At 36.0% G+C, this 22868-nt stretch overlaps 1 protein-coding gene across 1 annotated transcript in view; it reads right to left on the reverse strand.

Annotated features, from left to right (window-relative positions):
- ZFHX4 (zinc finger homeobox 4) overlaps window positions 1-22868 on the reverse strand; it is a 153739-nt gene that overhangs the window by 24933 nt on the left and 105938 nt on the right. Inside the window, exon 5 of the mRNA XM_065752871.1 lies at window positions 3016-3132. Coding sequence (XP_065608943.1) covers window positions 3016-3132 — 117 coding nt within the window. The remainder of the gene's footprint in view (window positions 1-3015; window positions 3133-22868) is intronic.

Genomic DNA, 22868 nt, shown 5'->3' on the forward strand with positions numbered 1-22868 from the left:
AAAATAATTCTAAAATTATAATTACTGCTAGAGTATTCTTTCTAATTAGAGGAGAATGAAAGGATAATTTTCATTGCAATAATGAAGGTTAATTTCCATCCTTCCTCATGTTTACTACCTTATTAAAAAGTGCTCCCCTTAGCCATGGCAAAGACATATTACATTTTCAATGCAAATGTATTAATCTGGATAAATTCCATATTAATTCTTGCACTGCATAGAGCTGTAATTTGGATTATAATTAATCTAAAGTGGCACTAGATTTAAATGACAATATAAATGAGGCATTAGTAGGCTTTTCTATTCTGAATGAATATTCAACAAATATAACTTGCATATTGCCAAGTCTCATTTTGAAAGCTCTACTCCTCGAGATAAGTTAAGCAATACAGCACAACAGCTTACACAAACATACTGTTACTAAATACATGTTAATCCTTCCTCGTCTAATAGATTCTATGCTAAAGAGGGGTCACACCACTTTCCTGTCTAACTTGTTAGTATTGTGATTAATTTATTGGTTTTCCTGAGATTTCTCTGTCAAGAATTGCAACACTCAATTCATGAGAAAGCTCAAATTAACATTCAATTATACATAAGCAGTTATATAGTCACTAGAAATACTTGTCAGCTGAGTGAAAATTAAGATGATGGTCTGAACGGTACATATGGAGAATTAATTTAGATTATGAAAATAAAAGTTTCTAAAAGATTGAGGATTTCATAGTGCAAACTGCTTTCTCTAAAGCTCAAAGGCAAATCATGTATTTCGGCCCTTGTTTGTATATGAATCTTACTGCAATGTTATTTCTGTAATTGCTAGCACGGGAATGCAGAACAATTATGCTGGCTTTTTTTTTGTAGTGCACCCAGTAGGCATCTAGATATAGGTTTGTCCTAATTAAACTTGGCCCTTACGAGCAGCTAATCCTGATGGAATTTTGAGAATTCCCCTTCAGTATTTTTTTTCTAGATTCCATCTTTTTTCCTTTTTTTTTTTTTTCCTCGAGTTTTCATACTATACTCTTTCTTGAACAGCTAGAAATGTACCTAAGAAAATACGAGGGCTGATAAACTCTCTGAACCACTTTTTAGTGATTCCAATTCCTGGGATGGAGTATCTGGTGAGCAACATAAGCTCCAGTGAGCTGTCACCTCTTTCTAGGTGAGAGGCAAACCCTGACAACACTGTAGGAGACTTATGTCTGCTATAGAACATGGATTTACTGCACCATGGAGAGCTCTTTCCAAGTCAAAGAGCCAGATAAAGGGGGATATGTGTGGGTCACTCTGAAAGTAATGCCTCCTATTTCTTTCTATGGAAACCACAACAGATACAATGAGCACAATAACACAAGTTGATAGAGAAAATACTCAGCCACAAAACACTATTTTTCATCAGTCTCCATTGTTATCTATGAATTTTCACCAGCAATGAACAAGAGAGCCTGCATGCTGTGCCTGTAAAAATCTGCACCAGCAGAGATAACCGACTGTCGCTGTCGCCACTGCTGAAACACACTGCCCCCCACCTCACTGTAATTACAGCTACTGTAGTAATAGTAATAGTTTCCATAAATGTTCAGCAAGCATTGATGAATGGCAATGGGTGAAATTTTTTCCACATGGAGGAATTCGATTGCACACTTATGCTTCATACGCACTTCCATATCAGACGTCATTCTGTCTGACCACCTCTGACATCATGGGCCAACATAACAAAATAGGAGGCATTACTTTCAGAGCAGCCCTCATATGTTTTAAACCACAACACAGTTTCTTGCTCAACATCATCCTCGTCATCATCAGCCTTACTTCAGTTTCTGGATCTCTAAAAATAAAACAACTGAAGAGCAGCTGAGGTTCTAAACTGTGAACGGACAGTGACCTTAGTACATCAAAAAGCAAGCTTAAAGGAAGTTTTAATCTATCAGTCAGTCTTCTATTTTTTTAATTCATGAAAAAATATGTAGTATGTAAGAGCAAAATATAGTATAGGAGAATTTGATTGTAAAGAAGATCCTATGTGAAACTGTATTTTCTCTACAACTATACATCTCTATGGAGAATACAGCCTCCTTTGTATGCAGCTGTCATTGGCATACAAGGAAAAGATATATGACTACCTGAAACTAATAGGCTTCAACCTGTTTCAGCACTTCTTCTGCTTCAATGAATCCAACATAATGTAACTAGGTATAGCGTGCAGCAAAAGTAGCCAATGTAATATTCATTGTGACCATAGATTTCCATCTCATACATAAAAAGCATGGATGAAGTCACATATTTGCCAAATCAAACACAGAAAAAGCCTTGGGTATCTACACCAGATGCTGGCCCTGGGTTTGTTTGTGCACAAGTAAATGTCATGACATGGGGGTTTGTTTTCAAAGACAGTAGCTTTCATTACTGGGTTTTGTCTATTCCAAGGGATCAAAATTACCCAACCCATATAATCCATTTTCAATGATATTTCCTCTTCCTTAGGCTGAATCATCTGTAAACTTTTTCAATGGATTTTGTGTATTTTTTTCAAAATGCCTCAAATAAATGCCGAGGAAGAGGCCAGATTCTTGGGAGTAAGTGATCAGAGACCAAGAACAAAAAAATAATAATAATAAAAAACCCCACATTCTTTGGGTTAAAAGCGGGGCAAAACCTGATTGAAGAAAAAATTCAAGTGGTACCTAATCCTATGCTTATGAAAAATTAATATGCCATCACAGGAATCACAAGTACAGCTAAGATTAATGAAAGGCGCTTAAAAAATTACAAGCACACAAACTGATTTGATTAAAAAATAATCTCACTGGTCGTCCTGTAATATTCTTCAACTTATCCGCATCTATCCTGTCAGATGGTTATGATTAAAAATAGGTCAATGGGAGGCTACTGATAGAAATCACATGCAAAATGCACATGCAATGAATAGTAGTGGGAATGTCCAGACAGTTTAAAATGAAAGAGCATTTCATAAGTTAAAGAAAAGAGGAAGACAAAATTCTAGCTTCTTACCGGAGTCTTTACTAGCTTTTTTAACTTCGGTATTGTCTCTCTCACTTGAGTCCTTATCATCACCAACAGCCACTGATGTACTTTTAGCAGATCCTTCAGTATCTTCACCTTGTTCTTCTGGGGACAAGCATAGAAAAGATCCAACTCAGTGACCATTCAACAGCAGGTAAAAAACTCTTCATTTAATATGGATAGCACTGAAAGAGGTTGTCAAAATGGGGAGAAGGAGGTGAAGAAAAGATAGAGAATGGCACTTTAAGAAGGTTGGACATTAATTACAAATACTTGGCAATATTTCAAAATCTACCCAGAAATTCTGAACACGTCTTTATCAGAGTATCCACTTCCCACCAGCATGCCAGATTTAAAGCTTATCAGTTCATATTCTTTAGCTAGAAATATTACTTATGTTAAAACGCACACATATGGATATGCACATATACCATGCCAGCTTGAACAAAAGCAAGCCCATGTAAAAATGTATCTTTAAGCCAAAAAATAAAAAAAAAGAGAAAAATAGGGGAATTCAAATATAAATCCTATTAGTACAGCAGTATCCCGCTAATTGCAGTAAGTAAGTATTAGGTATTAGGTACTGTATTAAATATAAACCCCTGGCTTTGTGGGAGAAGTCTCAAATTTTGTCTCCAGGGGGAGCCATTCAGGATAAATGATACAACTTGGTACATGGCTTCTGAGGAAGCAGCATTACCCACACCTCACTTACGTGTTCACACCAGCTAGATTACATGGAAATCTTCACAGTAACTCAAGCCTATTTAATTATTCTGTAAATCTTAGCTATGCTGCTACTGGTGGATTAATCTGTTTATGCAGTTAGCTTCTATGCTGGGGCTGTGTAGCACTAATCCGTGAAAGGCCCACTGTTCCTTTTCATCCTGTGATCATTTGTCTCTCACTGTGCTGATGTCACATTTTAATGAATTTTTAGCAATCTGAGTGATGCCAGATAACCAGACTTGCAACTCTCCACAGCACAGCATGCTGTTTTCATTGCAGCACAAAAAAATAAAAAATAATATTTCTCAATTCAGGTAGGAATTATATAAATTAGGAGGTGAAGGTAAAATGGGATTCAAAGCACCAAGCTGCTCAATTTCATAAAATCTTTAATGACCATATAAATTAACCCTGGAAAGGCAAAAGGTCACAGACACACATTTGCATACACTCTTCTATTCACTTTTGATAAGCAGAGCTTTTATGCAGGGAACATGATACAATTAACCCTTCAGGAACCATACAAAATGCAGCTACCGACATTTTAAGTGTCAAGCATTAACTGAAAATTACACACTGCATAAAATTTTCATTGTAAATGCTATAGTGATTGAAAGGGGAAATAGTGGCCCTCTTCGCACCCCATGTTTTATTAATAACATTCTGACAGCCGAATGAAATATCCTCTGTCATATGTAGCAGCTGAGCACAAAAAAAAAAAAAAAATGCTGCTTAGTGTCTTACTTGCCAGCTATGCACTGAAACTGTACGCCCATACAAACAGCCCTCAGATCGATGTGGTGAACCTATTCCATTCTCAAAACCTTTTGTAAATCAGGACAAAAAAAAAAAAATAGAAGGAGGGAGAGAAAAGAAGGTCCAAACAAAATAGCTGCAATTTTGGAAAATGAACAACAGTAACAAAAATTCAGTCACAGATCAATGTGTTTTGCATTGATATTGAAATACAACAGTTTAGCACTAAGCGTGTGTGTCCACTCTTTGGAACAATACAGGGAGAAAGATTGTCCCCTCTTCTAACAATAATTGCATATTAAAAAAATTTCCATCCAAATGGATTCCCCCTCGTGCTGTTTTAGCACTCTGCCTGCTGCGACCTCGCTCCCTCCCGTGATGATAGCTAATCAAACATGGGAGCTATCCCGGCCGCAGCTGGAAGCGGGGCTGTGTTTGTCCGAGTGGCAAGGGAGCACAGTTCGGGATGCTGTGAGCCTCTGATCCTGCCTGCATCGGGCTGTGTTAATGCCAAGTGCACACACATGAGGCTCGTATCCAGTGTCAGGCCCTGTGGCCTCATGGAGCCCATGGCAAATCCCTTCTCGACTCATCCTTGGGAACGGTCGCACTGCTTCTTTTACTAGATTTACTGGCCCAGTTCCCCTGGGCTGGAAAATGAAGTGTCAAAGTGCTACTGAGTGTCCTTATCTTGAGGGGACATAAAATTGTAAGGGCTATCGTGGCACACATTAATAAAACATTGTGTGTGTGTGTCAGGCAAAGAGAAAGAAAATTATGAAGGTACTAAAAGAAAAGCTACAGTATCATCTGGGTCTCATCAGACAATTTTTGCAGGGTGCTCTCCTGTTTTTCTGGTATGTGTTTTAAGTGTGAGAGAAATTCCCAGACATGTTCTCCTATACATCATCGTGGTGTCTGACCTCAGCCTGACCCTGGCAACAGTTTGAGAAATCTGAATGTGAACAAAGACTCTGTGTCAGCAGCAGGGAGAGATTGCGGGATAGACTTTCCCCATCAACTTAATCGCAAACAGCAGTTCTGAGGCCATAACTTTACAGGGCTCCACCAAGCCACAAACACGTAACCTTTAGAGGTGAAACTGCCCCCTGCTCCCCACCCCCCCTTCTGTGATTTTTCTCAGTCTTGTGGTGCTCCCTTTGATGTAGCAAGGCAATTAGCTCTAATGTTCAAGTGCTGCAGACCTGTTTTATGGTTTGGAAGGTGAGAGCTGTTTATTACAGGTAGGCTCCTGGGGGCCATAAAGACTTTGCAAATTTTTAATCATGCAAAAAACTAATCAAAATGTAACTTATACACACCATAAAAATTAATATCATTATTATTCACAGTATAAATTGCCTGCCTTGGTTTTCAATGGCACTCACTTCTAGAAAATACATTTGGCATTCATTTCAGAAATATGTATGGTATTCGCTTCAGAAATAAATTTCATAGACAGACATGATAATACAACTTCTCATATTTTTCTTTAAAATTATGGAAAGGCTGTCTAAGATTCACACTGTCGCGACATCTATCAAAGGGACAAGATGGAAATCCAACAGCTCTAACTTAAAAGTAGTAAATTTACCAAAAAAAAAAAAATCCTTAAAAAGGCTGTTCATTAGAACAGATAGTGAGAATGTCTAATGAAATGCGATAGCAAAAAATAAATAATAAAAAAAAACCAACTACATACCTATGCCAAAAGAAAAAACAGCAAATATCTCTTTTGAGCCAATTTTTTGTTCCTACTTCAAATGCTAAGCAATAAGGATACTATTCAGCAATAAAAAAAATGAAATGATTCATACTGAAAGACACAAAATCAACAAAACACAGTGTGATTGGGCCACAGGTTCCAGAACGTGTCTTAATACTCTATTATAAATTTACATGAGTCTTGCCGATATACATTTACAAATGTCAGCTTTGAAAATAAATAGACCAGCAGATTCAAATGTATAATGGCTTTAATAACACAATTGAAATGTGATATTTTATTCACACCTGGTTTTATTTTGTCTAAATGTTGAAAATTTCTTTTGATGTTGGATCTTTTGAGTTTATACATTATCAACTTTTTCCTCACAGCCGACTTTGAATTAAATACAAAAAAAGTGAGGTTAGCATAGTCTGAACTAAAATTGTCAAATCATGGAAAATGATTATTTAAAATTATCCATGCTGATATTGCATAACATATGCTCTATATCATATACTTTAGTATGTTAATCTACACTCTTAGACCCCAATTCTATATCAATTTCTTGAAACACCCTTATGACCTTTTTCAGTCCAATAAAGTCAAGGTGTGTGATGCTTTCAATTGCAAAATCTAGGCCTCACTCAAAGCTGATTGGCTGATACTAGCAGCACATTAGATGAATATGCACATATAGATTAGAAAAGCTAGATTTGCTGAGGTGCAAAGAAAATAACAAATAAATCCACCATAAAAAAATACTAGTTCTGGATATAAAATATGAAACAATTAAAAGAAGACGTGTCAGAATGAAAACTTCAACGGTATATGAAACAATGGACAGTAAAAACTGTTTTTATCCTGGATTTTGTTTTTCAGTATCCCTTTTGCACTGTCCAAATTGCAAGCAATTTCTTAAATGGGGATGACCTACTAGTTGTGGGTGAGTAGCTGTGGTTATGAGAAAGAAAGCAAGATTAAGCAAGTGTTTGTGGCTGAGGGCCAGATGAATGGGGAAAGAATAAATCAGTCAATTAAATTTGTAAGTAACTCATAGGAAATGAGAGATAAATGATACATATATATATATATTTGGTGTTTGTTAATTAATGTGTTCAATTAACAGCTGAATCAACAGTGCTCATAAATGTTCAGTATAGGCGTATCCCATGTTCAAGTAGGAGAAGTGACATAATTAGATTGTCAGGATGACAATTAACCACTGGCAAAAGATAATGGAAGGATGGATTGGAGAGATGGGCTTGTGTTAGATGATGTAGAGAAAGGTGGAACGACAAAAGAAAACAAATAAGAAAAACCCATGGAGTATGAAAAGAAAAAATGAATTAAAAGCAGGGTGTGTGGGTTATCTCAGCTACTCTACTTGGGTTCCTTCTGACTTCTGGATTGCATATTATTTACCCACATATTTCAGAAAGTATTTGTTCTATTTTCTGGCTAGTCTTGCAGAGCATGAGTGAGGAATAGTGTGACCTGCACATTTAGGATCTTGACTGCATCCCCTAGCAATCATATTTCATCTTCATAAAGGATTGCTAATTTCTCATTTAATGACTCAAGGGGAATAACAACACCAACCTGTTAATAACTATTTCTAACCACTGTGTTATATTTAAAACTATTGCTTTTAGAAGGCTGGATTTCCTGCAAACAAGCCCATAATTAATTGATGATCATCATATTGACTGCTAATGGGGAGTGTGTATCAGACTGTTACCATTTTGTTTTGTGGTGCATCATTTGACTTTTTACAGCAGTCTAATGCTTATTTTCTTCTGGTTTATTACTGTGTCAGAGAAGCCCAACTGCAAAGCTGGCCAAACAGAGCACATCATGGTGGCTGCTTCCCAAGCAGCATCACAAATCACACCCACCCCACCCAGCAGCCAGTATTTCTCACTCATCACATTCCTCTGACTACCAGGGAGTAGCAGGTCTCTTCTACCCTGCTTCATTTTTTTTTTCCTTGATTTGTGAAGGTAGAAAAGATTTGTTATCACCAGTTAATCTGTCTTCCACTTTATTATTTCAAATCATTTTTTTCACTTTTTATTTTGTTTTGTTTTGTTTTGTTTTAACTGAAATCTAATTTCAGCTGCTGGAGAAGGGAAAGGGAATGTTCTCCCCTGAAATTTAGAGGGGTGAGGTGTACTTTCCAGTTCGGTGGCTGAGCAAGCTCTCCCTTTATCTCATTGCTGGCTAGGATTGATTGCTATCTAGTCTCCCTCCCATATTCTCATGGTAAACCTGGAAAATAAGTGTATTTTACTCTGATAATGGTGTAAAATATTTGTAAACTTACACTGAACCATACTGGCTGTCGAGAAAAAAGGAAAATCTGTGGGTTGTTTTTGTTGTTTTATTTTTATATTAGTATTTTATTGAATATTTTGCAGGAGGCAAAAGGAGCATATGCTGACAAAACCATTAACAGGGAATGTCAAAGATTCAGAAACTCAGCAATGTTTTCCAGATGTGATTGGAAATGCACAGTTAATCATTTACTATGCAAAAAGGGATACTTTTCTTACTTGGCCTTCTCTAGAAAGGCATTGAAGCATGAATCTATACTGAGGATAGTCCAACTTTTCCAACTCATCTGTACTTTTATTTTGGCTGCCATCGTGGTTCATATAAAATGCTGTTTCCCCCATCAGCTGAAGGTATGAAGAGTACTAGCACTGTCTGACTCGAGGACTAATACATTTGCATCAGGGTTATTTTGTGCAGAAAATTCAATCTCATTACTAATTCTTATTCAATATGCTGGTTTAGATATACTCTGCCTAATTTCAGGCACTTCTCTAAGCTCCCTCCCTAAGGAGAGAGAGACAGGTATCTTCAGGGCACAAATCAGACTTCAGGCAGGTTGAATCAGCCCCTGGAGGTGTCTAATTCCTCACTGACTATAGAGGGATTTCAGAGTGAAATTTACTGTTTAGAGTGAAGACTTTTCAGTGTGGAACTGAAGTTAAATGTTAGAAGTTAGGTAAGTGAACCTGGGCTAAGAGCTCGACCCAAAGCTCAAAAAGCCAATGAGAGTCTCCTCATGACATTCACCAACTTATAGGGTGCTCATTTCTAGCCTGTAGGAAAAGAAAGCATAATCCTGGATCTTCACTATACTATTCTCTTCTCTTGCATTCCACTTGTTTAGCCTTGTTCTACCTTTTTGTGTCATTGTTCAAACTTTTAAGTGCCCTTTCACTCATGGACATTTCTGTTGTCCTGATTTCTTGCACTTCTTCCTATTTCCCACTTGAGTCGAGTTTCCAATACCTCATGTTAGTGGTGAGACTGGCTCTCCCATTCACATTTTCCAGAATAATTCTTTAGATTGCATTTACTAAGAAATCCACAATATTAATTAACAGCTCATTTAAATGACATATTTTATTAGCAACTCCGTTTTTCAGCTTCTCTCTGAAATACACTGTAAAATCCTTCTCGTTCACCTTCCAGATTTTCTCTCTGAATTATTCACCTCTTTTTGGCTCACTAACAGTATGTCTCTGAAATTATCTGTAAAGAATTCTGTTACTGCATATATTTCTCCTTTGTCTTTTGAGAATACTTGAGAAAAAGAATTTATTTTCTTTGCCATCTCTGGATCATTTTGGACTGACTCCTTATTCCCTGGTGGTCTACCAGACCTAATGACTCTTCTGCAGAGTTTTACTTCTGAGGTAGGTTAACAATTGCTATTTAGCTTTGTTAGGTAGTTGCTCTTCTTATCCAACCTCTATGTTCAGTTTTATTAACATCACTTTGGTATTATTTCCATTTTTAAGGATACATTTTTTCTGACCTTAATAAAGTCTTGTACTATGCCTTGTCATGTAGCTAACCTACATCTCTCCAGTTTTAATATTTCCAGTCTTTGATGCTAAGTGTCATAGGCAGAAGTAGGTAATTTACTTACAGGGAGAAAAATACCTCTCAAGATAACCACTTTTTATCCTTTTTATTTTTTTTTCTTTTCTTTTTTTTAACAGTCTTCACAGAATTATTTACTTTTTAACAGTTATCTGATAAATATTCTATAACATATATAGCAGCCTCAGATTTCTTTTTTCTTTTTTTTTTTTCAAATTAAATTCCTGTAAATTTCACTTAAATCTTCAGACTTCAAAAGGTTAACATATGCATGCACCATATGCATTGTTTAAAATATGCATGCCCCAAGTGGTTTTTGATTTTTTGGAAAGAGTACAGGTGTTTCAAACCAGATCACAATGGTTGAATGATGTGTAGGAATCTTCACTAACATTTCCACTGCCAGTTCCTCCCAAAATCTCCTGTAAAACCTGGGTTTCTTGATTATAGCTGTACTACAGAAAATAAATTTACAGAGTCAAGCTCACTGCTGAAAAAAGAGAAAGGAATAAAAACCTGTTCATCAAAGCTAGAAAAATAAGTAAAAAACAGCAATATCTTCCTGTTGATTCCCATTCCCTTATGTTACCGTCTTCCTTTTCCTACTCTAGTCCCAGACTGGCAAAATTGAATAATAAACTTTTGTGTCATTATTTAAATATTATTTAATTTTTTTGGAATGTTCCTTACTGACAATATATTATTCGTGTGTTTGGGATTCATAGCTATAACATGCTATGTCTCTGCACTCCACGATAGCCTATGGGATCCTTCCTATTCTATTGCTGTGCTTCAGCACCTAAAGCTAATCTTTTCTTGCTGCATTGTTTGAGGTCAGGAATTACACTCTCCTCTATTAATTACTTTGAGGCTTGAAACTCAAATCTGCTGCCAAGTTTGATGGGGACACTTGCATGGCATGCTCTGAGGATGGAAATATCAATTAGTTCTTAGCAAAATAGTGAGTGACTTATAAATAATGAAGGAGAGCATATTACATATACAGACTTTCTGAATTCAAAAATGCCAGTTATATCTTGGGGTTAGGCATATCTGGTCACCCAGTTTTGCTCTCAAGCGATTACAGTTTTATTCATATTCTTTTCATTTTATTTTTTTTTATTATTTAAGCAGTGCAACACACTAGATGTTTTCTTCTTTCTTTTACTCTTTCCCTTAATTACATTTTTAATTTTCACTGTCCAATATATCACACTACTTTAACTGCATGGTTTTCTCATTTGGATGCTCTTTCTCTCATACATAGTTTAAATAACAATCCTCCCCACCTTAATTTTTATTGTCAGTAACATAATTATATTTTGGCTGAAGCTAAGGGTATTCCTTGCCTGTATACTTCCAGTTCGCAAGTGTCTAATAAACACAAATCTACACTGCCAATTTAGCTAAGCCCCTGAAATGCTTTCTGAGGTGGCTCTGTTGATAGCTCTGAAAATATTCCCAGGAAAGCCACTAAACAAGACCTGAACTTAAAATTTGTTCTTAATGACTTCAGACAAGTTGATGAGGCCTCCCATTTGTAAGCTTAATGTAGACTTCCACCATACAGCTGTCCTTTCACTTGCTTCTAACTTCAGTAAACTTGAACTGCTTGGGCTGAAATCTGTTGTGGTAAATTTTTGCTGTACATCGGCTATCAATGTTTTCTTTATTTATTTATTTTAATTTCGCACAGAATAATTCAGATACTTCTGTAAATACAATTACTATAAATAAATTTAATTGCATATAAATGTATATGTTGATATATATGTATATATATATATATACTACATATTTAGCGCTCCAGTAATTTTGTACAGCAACCCAAAATTCAGCAGTCAGAATGATGTCTGACATGTACCACACTGCAGAAAAATATTTCAACCAGGTGATATGCTTTTGAAGAATTCTACTTACCCATGTGCAGAAATGCTACTTGAACTGAAGTGCTGAAATTCTCCTAGGAATCCATAATCACCATACACAGTCACACTTCCTAGAGTGCTGAGAGCTCACCAGAGTACATACTCAGTAAAGTCCTACCATACAAAACTTTTCACACAGTTCATACATGTACTAAATAATGAAGATGCCATCCTCATAGAGAAACTGCAGCTTAAATACCTATTCTAAAATACAAGTCCTCCTGGCAGCTCCTCTGTATTGCAATCATGAAACCAAAGTTTTCCTAATTATTTTCCTTTTACTGCTGTATGCTATTGCCCAGTGCATGGCTGATCTCTATAGGAGAGCAGAAGCTGCATGTTGCCCTGTTATAATGTTGGCAGGAGCAAGAGAAGTATCAAAGTGAGCTTTGAGAATTAGAGAAAGAACTGGGGAGAGGTAAGCAGAACATGGTCAGAAGAATCTTAGAATTATAGAATGGCTGGGTTTGGAAGTGATGTTTGTGATCATCTAATTCCAAACCCCCAGCCATGGCAGAATTGCCACCCTCTAGATCAGGTTGCCCAGGACCCACATCCAACCATGTCCTGAATGCCTCCAGGAATGGGGCATCCACAGCTTCTCCAGGCAGACTGCGTTTGTGACTTACTATCCTGCAAGTGAAAAAATAACACAGATGGACCAGGAGATGGAGAAGGAAGGAGAAACTGAGATGGCAAAAATGAAAATGGAAAGTATGCATAAGGCAGGAGACTAGTACTAGAACCAACAGGGTATTAAATTCCAGTGCCAAATTGGAATTGAAGAGATAGAGATGGCTGGAAATGAAATTGCAGACCAATAAAATATACCAAATAAATAAGGTAAAGATATTGTGACATGCTGAGTAATTTGTGCAGGGATATTAAAGTTGGGAGGCATTAAGGACAGGAGTGTGTGTGGCTGGGTAGGGACAGGAGTTGGAAGCTAACTGGGAATATAGAAGGACACCTCAAGAATGAGGAGGAGAAGTAGTCAAGGCAAATAAACAGCACTGTTGGGAGTGTGAAAAATAATGCATGAAGAGAGTAGGGGAAGATAAAGAAAGAAAATACTGGATGAGGACAGTAATTCCTTGGCAAGGAGATTGGAAATTAATGTAAGGCATGATGTCCCCCACTGTCTGAAATAAAATCCATGATTTTTCAGTCTCATCATTCTCCGTTTGGCTTACTGCACTATCTTTCACCAGTACTTGTCCACAGTGAGAGCAAAATTTTTTGCAACACTCAGCTGGTTCACTGGCTCTGCTAAAATGAGTTTGTGTAGCAAATTCAAGCTCAGTGATGTTTCATATAACTTTCGGTATAGTATAACATGAAAACTTTCCAGTTCAAGTCTTCAAAATAATTACTATAGGACTACAGATGCAAAAACATTTATATATATATATATATATATATATATATATATATATATCTATATAGCAACAAAAGAGTAAAATGATATCCTACAAGATGTTTCAGGATACTTCCCTTTAGACACAATCTCTAATTTCTTAATCAAGTTTTATCTCGTTGCAAAATCATCCCTTTTTCACTGCACAAATGTAATGATTCTTATTTACTGAAAAGCTGTTCGGGATTTTGTTTTTTACTCATTGGTTAACATGTGATCACCAGTCTTACCACATCTCTTCAACCTATTCTGAAAAAAATAATTGTTTCATTATTGACTTTTCATTGTTGAACAAACATTAATGAACTTATCTTGATTATGTCCTAAGAGATGAGTAGGCAATTCTGTCATTTCAGAAAGGGGAGGTGTAGAGAAATTGAGGTTAAAAAAAATCTACTAACTTGGTGAACTCAGTTTGATACAGATGGGACCCAATTTTTTCCAAGTACATAGCAATATATAGCACTTTATATGCTCAAAGCACAGCACTGATTGCTTTCATTTGCAGCTCTGTGTGTTCAGCACTTATTTAACACTATACTACAGCCTCAAATCAAGCACTCAGAAAATGAAGGCCACACAGTCAGTGAACTCCACTGAAAAGTCTGAGGAAGGTGACCTGCATTGGATAAAAAAAAAAAAATAGGAGCTCTCCAGCAGACCGACATGGAAGCAAGTTTTTCTGTTGTCTTAGATATACCCCATCATTTTTCTTCCTGGTATCACCAGCCTCCCTCAGTACATCCTGAATTTCTCAGCAAACACGCCAAGGCTCTATAGACAGTTTCTGCCAGCACTGGACAGCACTGATTCATCCACCACCCCATACAGTTCCATTCCATAAACATAGAAAGGCAAGAAGGCAAGGGGAAAATACTATGTGACTACGTAATTACAGACCCCATCTTTAGGCATACACACATGGTGCTGAATTAAGGTAGTAACATCTATTAATCCTTCTTGATCATGACACTGGCTTCTTTCAGAGACAGAAACAGATCTGCTGTACTATATCAATATGCAATCTCTCCTTTTTTTGTTCATTAGTATGAGATCAGTAAGCAATATGTATTTTTACAGATGTCATTATCTGAATATTATTTGTACCACATAAAGTCATAAAATGAGTGAGAGTAGACAGTAAGGCTGAGTATAACGACCTTCCTACACAAACCAGGCTGCAGTTCACAAGAGTGGTGTGACCGAAACCTCTTGCAGAAGTGTAACAATCTACCACTCGCGTTACCATATTACATCCAGGATTTGCTGATGTAGGAATAAGAATTAGGAATAGGATTTAAGAATTTAGGAATAACACAGCAGTTATTATTAATCAGAATTAACATACAATGACTTATTTTATATGCAGGCAAATAACTGTGCTAATACTGATGAGATTTAATAATTTTATTAGGAGTTTGTAAGCAGTGTTTCTAGATATATAATAGTCAATTCATACATGTTGCAATTACAAAAAAGAAAAATATTGTGGCTTCCCTTATCGTGGAAAGAAATAATAAAAAAGTCAGATGGGCTTTGTGAACTATTGGCATGGATTGGCTTTGTTTGAGGTAGGGTATTCATAGAAGTTCAAATCTTCAGAGGTCACACTACAGAACAATGAGCTTATGCAAACAAAGTTTTGATTTTCAGAAGTGTTTGGTGTTGTTTCAGTGCTGATGGACTGAAAGTTTCAAGAATCCACAGTCACAGAGAAATTAGCAAAAATCTATACATTAGGTACAGAAGACATATTCCTGCATGACCTAATCTAGGTGTTCCTGCTCCAGCAGGGGGATTGGACAAGACTATTTTTTTAGGTCCCTTCCAATCCCTGACATTCTGTGATTCTGTGACTTGCATCAGCTCAAAATCTTCTAAGCAGATTTATAGTCTTCATAAAGCATATAACCTCCATACACACTAACCTACAAATAAGTTGAGAAATTTCCATTCATTTCAAATCTTGTATTCACAAAACCATGTGAGCTTAGAGATCAGGGGATTATAATGACCACTATTTTATAGTAGTACTTCACGTTAAAAGTGGAACATAAAGAGAAATAAGCAGTAAATAAGTTCCAAAAGAAGAAAAACACTACGAAGTTTCTTATTATGAAAGCAAGATTAATTAAGAGACCTTCATGAAATAAGAAATTCTGTAGCTTACTGCTTATGTAATCCATGCATCTTTAAATAATTCAAGTCTCATTCGGAATCTAAAGACACTATGTTCCTTTAAAGAAGGAGTAAAATAGTGTCATCTTAAAAAAAAAAATTGTGTATGAAGCTTTTTTCTTTTTAATAAATTCCGTGGAAATTAACCAGGTGATTTTCAGGCACAGTCCTAATTAGCTACTTTTATGTTGCCAGTCTGCCCAGTCAGTCAGATTTGCAGATATGGGATCATTTTTGATGAGCTCTCATAAAAAACAGGACAGGCTCTTCAGTTAACTATGTGAGGATGGAAAATGGAGCAATAACTGAAGTCAACATGCTTTTCTGACTGAGCTCCTCTTTTTGAGATATTCTCCTTTTATCCCTCTAAAGAAGCTCAGGCGGACATCCTATATCTTTCCTGTGTTGAGAACATATTTATTTGCTTTCCACTTATGAAATATTTTGGTGTGTATTTTATGGATAAGAATCAGTGCTTTAGTTCTCTCACTTCAGACACTATGTAGATTCAAGATATTGTCTTTCATAAGTTCATAAGTTCATAAGTTCATAAGGTTGGAAAGGACCTATAAGATCATCTAGTCCAACCATCCTCCTATCACTATCTCTACCCAACTACTAAATTAAGTCCTTTAGCACCTCATCTAAACGCTTCTTGAACAGCGCTAGGGATGGTGCCTCAACCACCTCCCTAGGCAGGCCATTCCAGTGCCTGACCACTCTTTCAGAAAAGAAATGCTTCCTGAGGTCTAATCTAAATCTTCCCTGGCGCAACTTGTGGCCATTCCCTCTCGTCCTGTCATTACTTATCAGGGAGAAGAGGCCTACCCCCTCCTCACCACAACCCCCCTTCAGGAAGTGGTAGAGTGCAATAAGGTCTCCTCTGAGCCTCCTCTTCTCCAGACTAAACAATCCCAGCTCCCTCAGCCGCTCCTCATAAGACTTGTGCTCCAGGCCCCTCACCAGTTTTGTTGCCCTTCTCTGAACACGCTCCAGGGCCTCAATGTCCTTCTTGTAGTGAGGGGCCCAAAACTGAACACAGTTCTCTCTCATATTTGCAACAGGTTGTGTCCAACATCTACAGGTTGATGTACTGAGAGGTGTGCCATTGGCTTTCTCCTCAGAATCTGTAGAGATTAAACGTCCATTTTATATGAACACCATTATTTGGGTGGGTATTTGGCATCAGCATGTCATTTTCATTGATATGCATGCTTTCTGAATCCAGCATACATATCATACTCAATACCAGCATCATCACAGATAAACATACTAGTTATATTCTCAAATGAGCATGAGATGGGAAAAGACTCCTCATCCCAGCTCTTCCATCTTAGTATCTACTTTGGAATGAATGTGTGGTGACATTCTTCCCTCACTGCATCATGCACGGTTTGTTTGACTGACTAATGCTGCCTTTTAGCTGATGGCTATGATGGACAATATCTATGTTTCTTGAGGGGACATCAGCCTGGCAGAACATCTAGTCAAATAGATTGCCTGGCTTGTGCCACTCCCAAGATCTATGTATACAATTACAGCATTCTGCTTTTGGATATCCTTCACAAAGTACATAAAAAGGTTAAAATATTTTTGATTGTTCGTATATAGAGAGAGAGAACACAAACATTTCACAAGTTCACTTCAACAGAAACCGGCCTTACAAGGAATCAGGGCATTTTTTGCTCTTCACAACTAGAGAAGTTAGATGCTTCAGCATGTAAAAGGAACTAAGCTGACTTCCTTTACTTCATTGGTTGTGAAGTTAAGTAGAACTATTGTGCATCTCTGGAATTAAAATATATCAAAATAAATTTATCTTAATTAAACTAAGATGTTCTAAATCCATTTCTAAAATTTGAGTGAAAATACTATTCTAACAGCATTTCTAGAGCTATGAATGGTACATACATGCTGCCTTTCCATATCAAATGGAAATAGAAATGGCCTAAAGGTACATTTTGGATCCCAGAATTTATTTCAGCTCTTCCTGAACAATCATCAACCATACCTTTAAGAGAATCAAGTTGAAAATGGAATCTGATTCAACTAGGTCATCTTCCTTACAAGCTCATCATTGAAAGTCATAGAAGGAATATTGCTTGAGACTGCAATAAACTTGGTGTAACTAAGTTTGAACCTAACACCAAGCTATAACAGAAAAAAATCAAAGATAAAGTAAAATTGCTAAATACTCTAAAGACAGTGTGCAGGTTCAAGAACTTCAATGAGTTGCTTCCAGAAGCAGTTCCAGATTAAACTCTAATGAAGGCTTATTTCATGTTTTCCTTCATTCAAAATGATTTTTTTTTTCTCCACAGAAAACTTAGTTTTCAGTCTTTCTCATCATACATTCCTCTATAGGAAGCCAAGATCTGGTGCTTAAATAGTAACCATCAAAGTGAGGTAGGGCACTTCTGTGAGTTAAGTTACAGATGTACTTTACTGCTGGCAAGATGAAGCATCTGTTGGCACAGCAATGTACAAAGAGGAGCCAGCTTTTCTAAGTTATATTCCAAGTCTCATGATTGGGTACTCTATTTCTCAAGAGACTGTGCGAAATCTCTTAGAGTAAGGCAAGAGAGTGAATTTTTGCTTGGTAACAAAACAGATTTAAAGAATGTCAAAGATTGAGGGGTGGGGGGAGAAGAATTCTGAAGGCTTAATAAAGAATAACACTCAACCCCAAATGTATTATTATCAACTCAGTTTTCCAGGGCACTACAAGGGTGGGGCTACATAAATAAAACAAAACCATATGTAAACTACTCTAAACAAACACATTTACTACATTCACTTTTGATGTAATTCACTTACTTTCACTTGTAAAAAGCTATCTGTGGAATGAAGAAGCAGCATTAAATTGCAGGGAGCAATACTTATTTTGTAATGTCTGTGTATTCTGTGGCAATAGGCTGCAGCCAGTGGTGTAGGCAGCAGATGGGCCCTAGTCAAGCCATCCCAGGTAATCTATTCACAGATAATTCAGATTTGTCTGTTTTATAAATCTAAGGAATTTTAATGCAGTCTCATGACTTTAATATTTTTGACTCCATAATTCAATAAAATGTCAAAAAGTAAAACCCATCCTCCAAAAACCTTTCCACAATTAATTTCTTTCAACTGTAACTTAAAAAAAACCTAACTCTTGCAAAAATCTTTTTACTGACTGTCTACACCTGTGTTGTTTCCCTCCAGGTGCAAACACATGAAAAAGTAGTTGAGAAATGACGAACTTGTGAAATGTGATAATTGGGTTAATGACAAGAATAAAAAATAAAAAAAAATAAGAAAAAACCTTGAAAAATTGAGGACAAAAAAATATTTTATTGGACTGATGTCTTTTACCCTCAAATGAATTATAGAACACCTCAGTGGAAAACAGAATGATAATATTTTCTAGGGCTCCCATGATTAAGAAAATAGTCCACAACTTGCTCTGTTTTAAATTGTTCCCACCCTTGCTTAAACAGAAATGCACTTACAATAATTTTATAGTATGTAAAATGAAAACACTTGGCCTACTGAGTTACGGGGAAACAACATGCAGAGCTTTACAGATAACAGTATCACTTAGAATCTTGCTGTTTCATTTAAATTGCATTGATTTTTTTTTTATTTTTTTATCATTTCTTCATTGAACCTAATTTGACTAACCCCCTTATTTGATATTACTTCTACTGTTCATTTATTTCTCACTGAAAGAATGTAATAGCAACAGAAATGATAGCAAAATATAAGTAAAGGCTAGAAATGGTAGTGTATCTTCCTAGAAGCATGAACATTTTTCTTTCTCTTTTGATTCCAGTGCTTTAAGTCTTTTTTTGTTAGGGGAGAATTTAATAAGACAAATAATCAGTCATGAAGAATGAAGTCGAACTCTACTAGTGACTGCTGAGCCCAAATGATGCATTGTACAAGAAAGAAGACAATACAGTAATACTTTGTAATAGAGGACACCAAAATCACAAGAAGCACACAGTGCAAGTTCTAAACTATTATAATGAACTCTAGGACTGAAGACCAGACTTTAGTTTCTGATGATATTGTTTTTTATTGCTTTGGCAGCACACAGATGCCTAAAAGCTCAATTAAATGGCTGGGTGAAAAGCTTCAAAATTGAAATGGCTGCCCAGTGTCCCAGAAACATGCTGCTGACTCAGAGTGGATGTTAGCAATTCCTGTGTACAGAATACTATATTCCAAACAGCCATAAGCTCACCAAAATTAAATCAGTTCCGAAAATCTTGGAAATGTCTGAAATTTACCTCAGTAAGCTCCCTTATTTTCAAATGCAGAATAATACCAGGACATCAGAGCAATTATGGAGACAAGTACATTTTTAACATCCATGGTAAAGGAATATTTCAGTTAAAAGTTCTTAAAGAGTTGAAAAGAGAATAAAGCTTGCTTTACTATCTATATTTTGAAAATGAGAAAGCACATCTAACTTTCTTCCTGAATGGAGCTATTAAATCTATTACAGAGGAAGTAAAGTGGAGTTTATAAGAATCTAGCCCTTTGAGAATTTCAATGGGTAAAAGCTGTGGAAATTTCACTTTATTGCCACCGTTCCGCCTACCACAAGGGAGCACTTGTAATATTGATTAAATTGGACATGGACAGCAGAAAAATATGTAACATTTATCAAAGAGTACAAGTGCGAGAAAACAAAACCAGAATTTCCATTTGTAACTGTAGATTTTAGAAAAAAATAAAAATAAAGCAGAAGGAATGTGCCCTAAATGCAACAAAAACACTGTATTGCCTGCGTTTGCATCAATTTTTGGAGAAACTGCTGAACCTAGAAACACCACCTTCAACCCAAAGCCAGCTACGTATCATAGAAGATGCAGATTCAATTACGAACTTGGCCTCTGTCTCCTGACCTGTTCCAGACATCATTAATACCATCACTCCACTCATATTTATGGCTATATTGTTCAATATTTAGACCTCAAGAAGTTTCACAAGACTTACTTTCTTAAGTGAAAATCCTACCAAGCAAAGTGGAATTCATCTTTTTTCCAGGAAACTAAACAGATTCATTGGCATCTGCACCTGTGAGTGACCTGGTTCTTTTTGTACACTTTGAATGCCTTTGTCAGATATTGTTCTACAGGACTGTGGGAACAACATGAATAATATAGGAAGATCTCATCTTAAGGACCATAAATCCAGGCATTAAATGCCTTGGTTGTTTAGAATTAAGGACTGGTATTAAAAATGTCATGACTAAATTTCTGGGGAAAGATTTTCCATTTTTCCTTTTTGAGTAAAGGCTGAAAATTTGTTTGCCCATTTTTAAGCAGACCTTCAGTCACTTCCCAAAAGAGATCCTATTACATTTCCTACTAAAAAATGACTTGATTAAGGATGCTCATAATTTTCACTATATCCATTAAATTATACACTACTGTTTTGAAAGAACCATATTAATTCAGTTTAATAAGAATTAACCAAGAGAACAGTCTTTCCAAAAGCCTTATATAAAGATCTTTCTAACCCTAAATTCGAATATAAGCAACATGGAGATACTCTCTTTTTCATTGTTAATTATTATATCAGAACCTACATATTTTCATAAAATACAATGTATGTTATTAGCCTACTAATGATATTTAGTTTATTTTTTGTATCATAATTGCTCTGCAAAATTTAAAAATATGTGCTCTAAAATCTTCAGTAGTTGTAAAGATTTGTACCATCCACTGAAGGATTTGCTCTTTCTCATAAAGAGCTTTCCATTTCCACTATCTATTTCAAGTCCATCCCTATAGACTAGTGACTTAGGAGTCAGACTTGCCACTCAAAAAATTTTGTGAGTCTTCAAAATGGCAAAGGCAATAATACTCAGTAAAATTATTTTACACATTCTAAAAAAAAAAAAAAATAACAATAATAATAAAAGTTGTTCACATTGCAACCAATAAGTCTTTTTTCAGATATCACAAATGTGCTGCCAGGATTTCTCATTCAAAATCTATGTTGGTAGCACTTCTACCTCTGTCATTACAGTATTTGAGCTGGGGTTGTCAGCAGATATATCTAGGAGACTTAAAATCTTCTCTGAAAATCAGTCTGCATGGAATGTAACTGAATAATGAAAATCTGTACACTGCATATATTATTCACCCCCAGTGGTGAATAATATGTCAAATAGGAAAAAAATAATAAAAAAAAATGATTTCAGCCACTGTGCATCTATAATGCATTTATTTCACTGAAATCTTTCTGAAAACTAAACATACAACATAGGTTATTGTTACTTAACTCAGTGGAATAAAGGAATAAGGACCAACAGATGAACATTTTATGTTTGGAAGCCACCAGGATAAAATTATTTGATTCACAGCTACACCCAATATAGCTGAGTAACATAAACACTAATATCCTGTTTCTTACCCTGAATAGCAAATCTTGTACTGCTTAAATCTAGGTCATATTGAACTAATGATACTTCATAAAAAGAAGAGAAAAGCTTATTGAATATTCTTGAGAAACCTCTGAAAACAGTAAATACCAGTACTTTATTACGCACTCTGGAACAAATACAAAATTCTGCTCAGTTCTTAGTGCAGACCACAGCTAACTGGAAGCTTGGATGTTTCATAAGTGAGTTTTACCAAAGGTATCATACACTGAGATTCCAGACCCATGTGTCATGCCCTGAAACATCTGCAACAGAACACAACATTCTTAATAAATGAGATAAATAAAAGTGTGCATTTAATGAAATAATTCTGAAAATATATTTGTTCATCGACACAGATGAAAAGCTGTTTATGATTTTGCTTGATGGGAAAGGAAATTTATAAGGAAAATTTTTCAGTTCAGCTCAAATACACCTGGAGTATTTCTATAAGAAGACAATATATGACTTCAGGAGTATATTTGTCAAAAAGATATTGATTTAAAGAATGTGTGCAAACATTCATATCTCCTTCCACACATCAGTAAAGTAGAAAAAAACATTCCAGTTGATAGTATTTAATAACACAATGAAAAAAATCCACATATAAGGGAAGGTAACTACTGAGAAAATGCAAGATTGCATTTTTATGCTAAATTGATGCTAATTAAACTACCACTTATACCACATTCTCATCCAACTCTTGCAAATTGCTACAAACAATTAAGAGCAAAAATCCATTCAAGTTAATAAAATGACAAATCTTCTGCTACTTCAGAGTATTTTAGCCTGAGCTGGTTTTCATCTGCAATTCCT

The sequence above is a fragment of the Cyrtonyx montezumae genome, unplaced genomic scaffold (assembly GCF_038088225.1).
Source record: "Cyrtonyx montezumae isolate F1298 unplaced genomic scaffold, pur_monq_1.0 scaffold_8, whole genome shotgun sequence".
Lineage (NCBI taxonomy): Eukaryota > Metazoa > Chordata > Aves > Galliformes > Odontophoridae > Cyrtonyx > Cyrtonyx montezumae.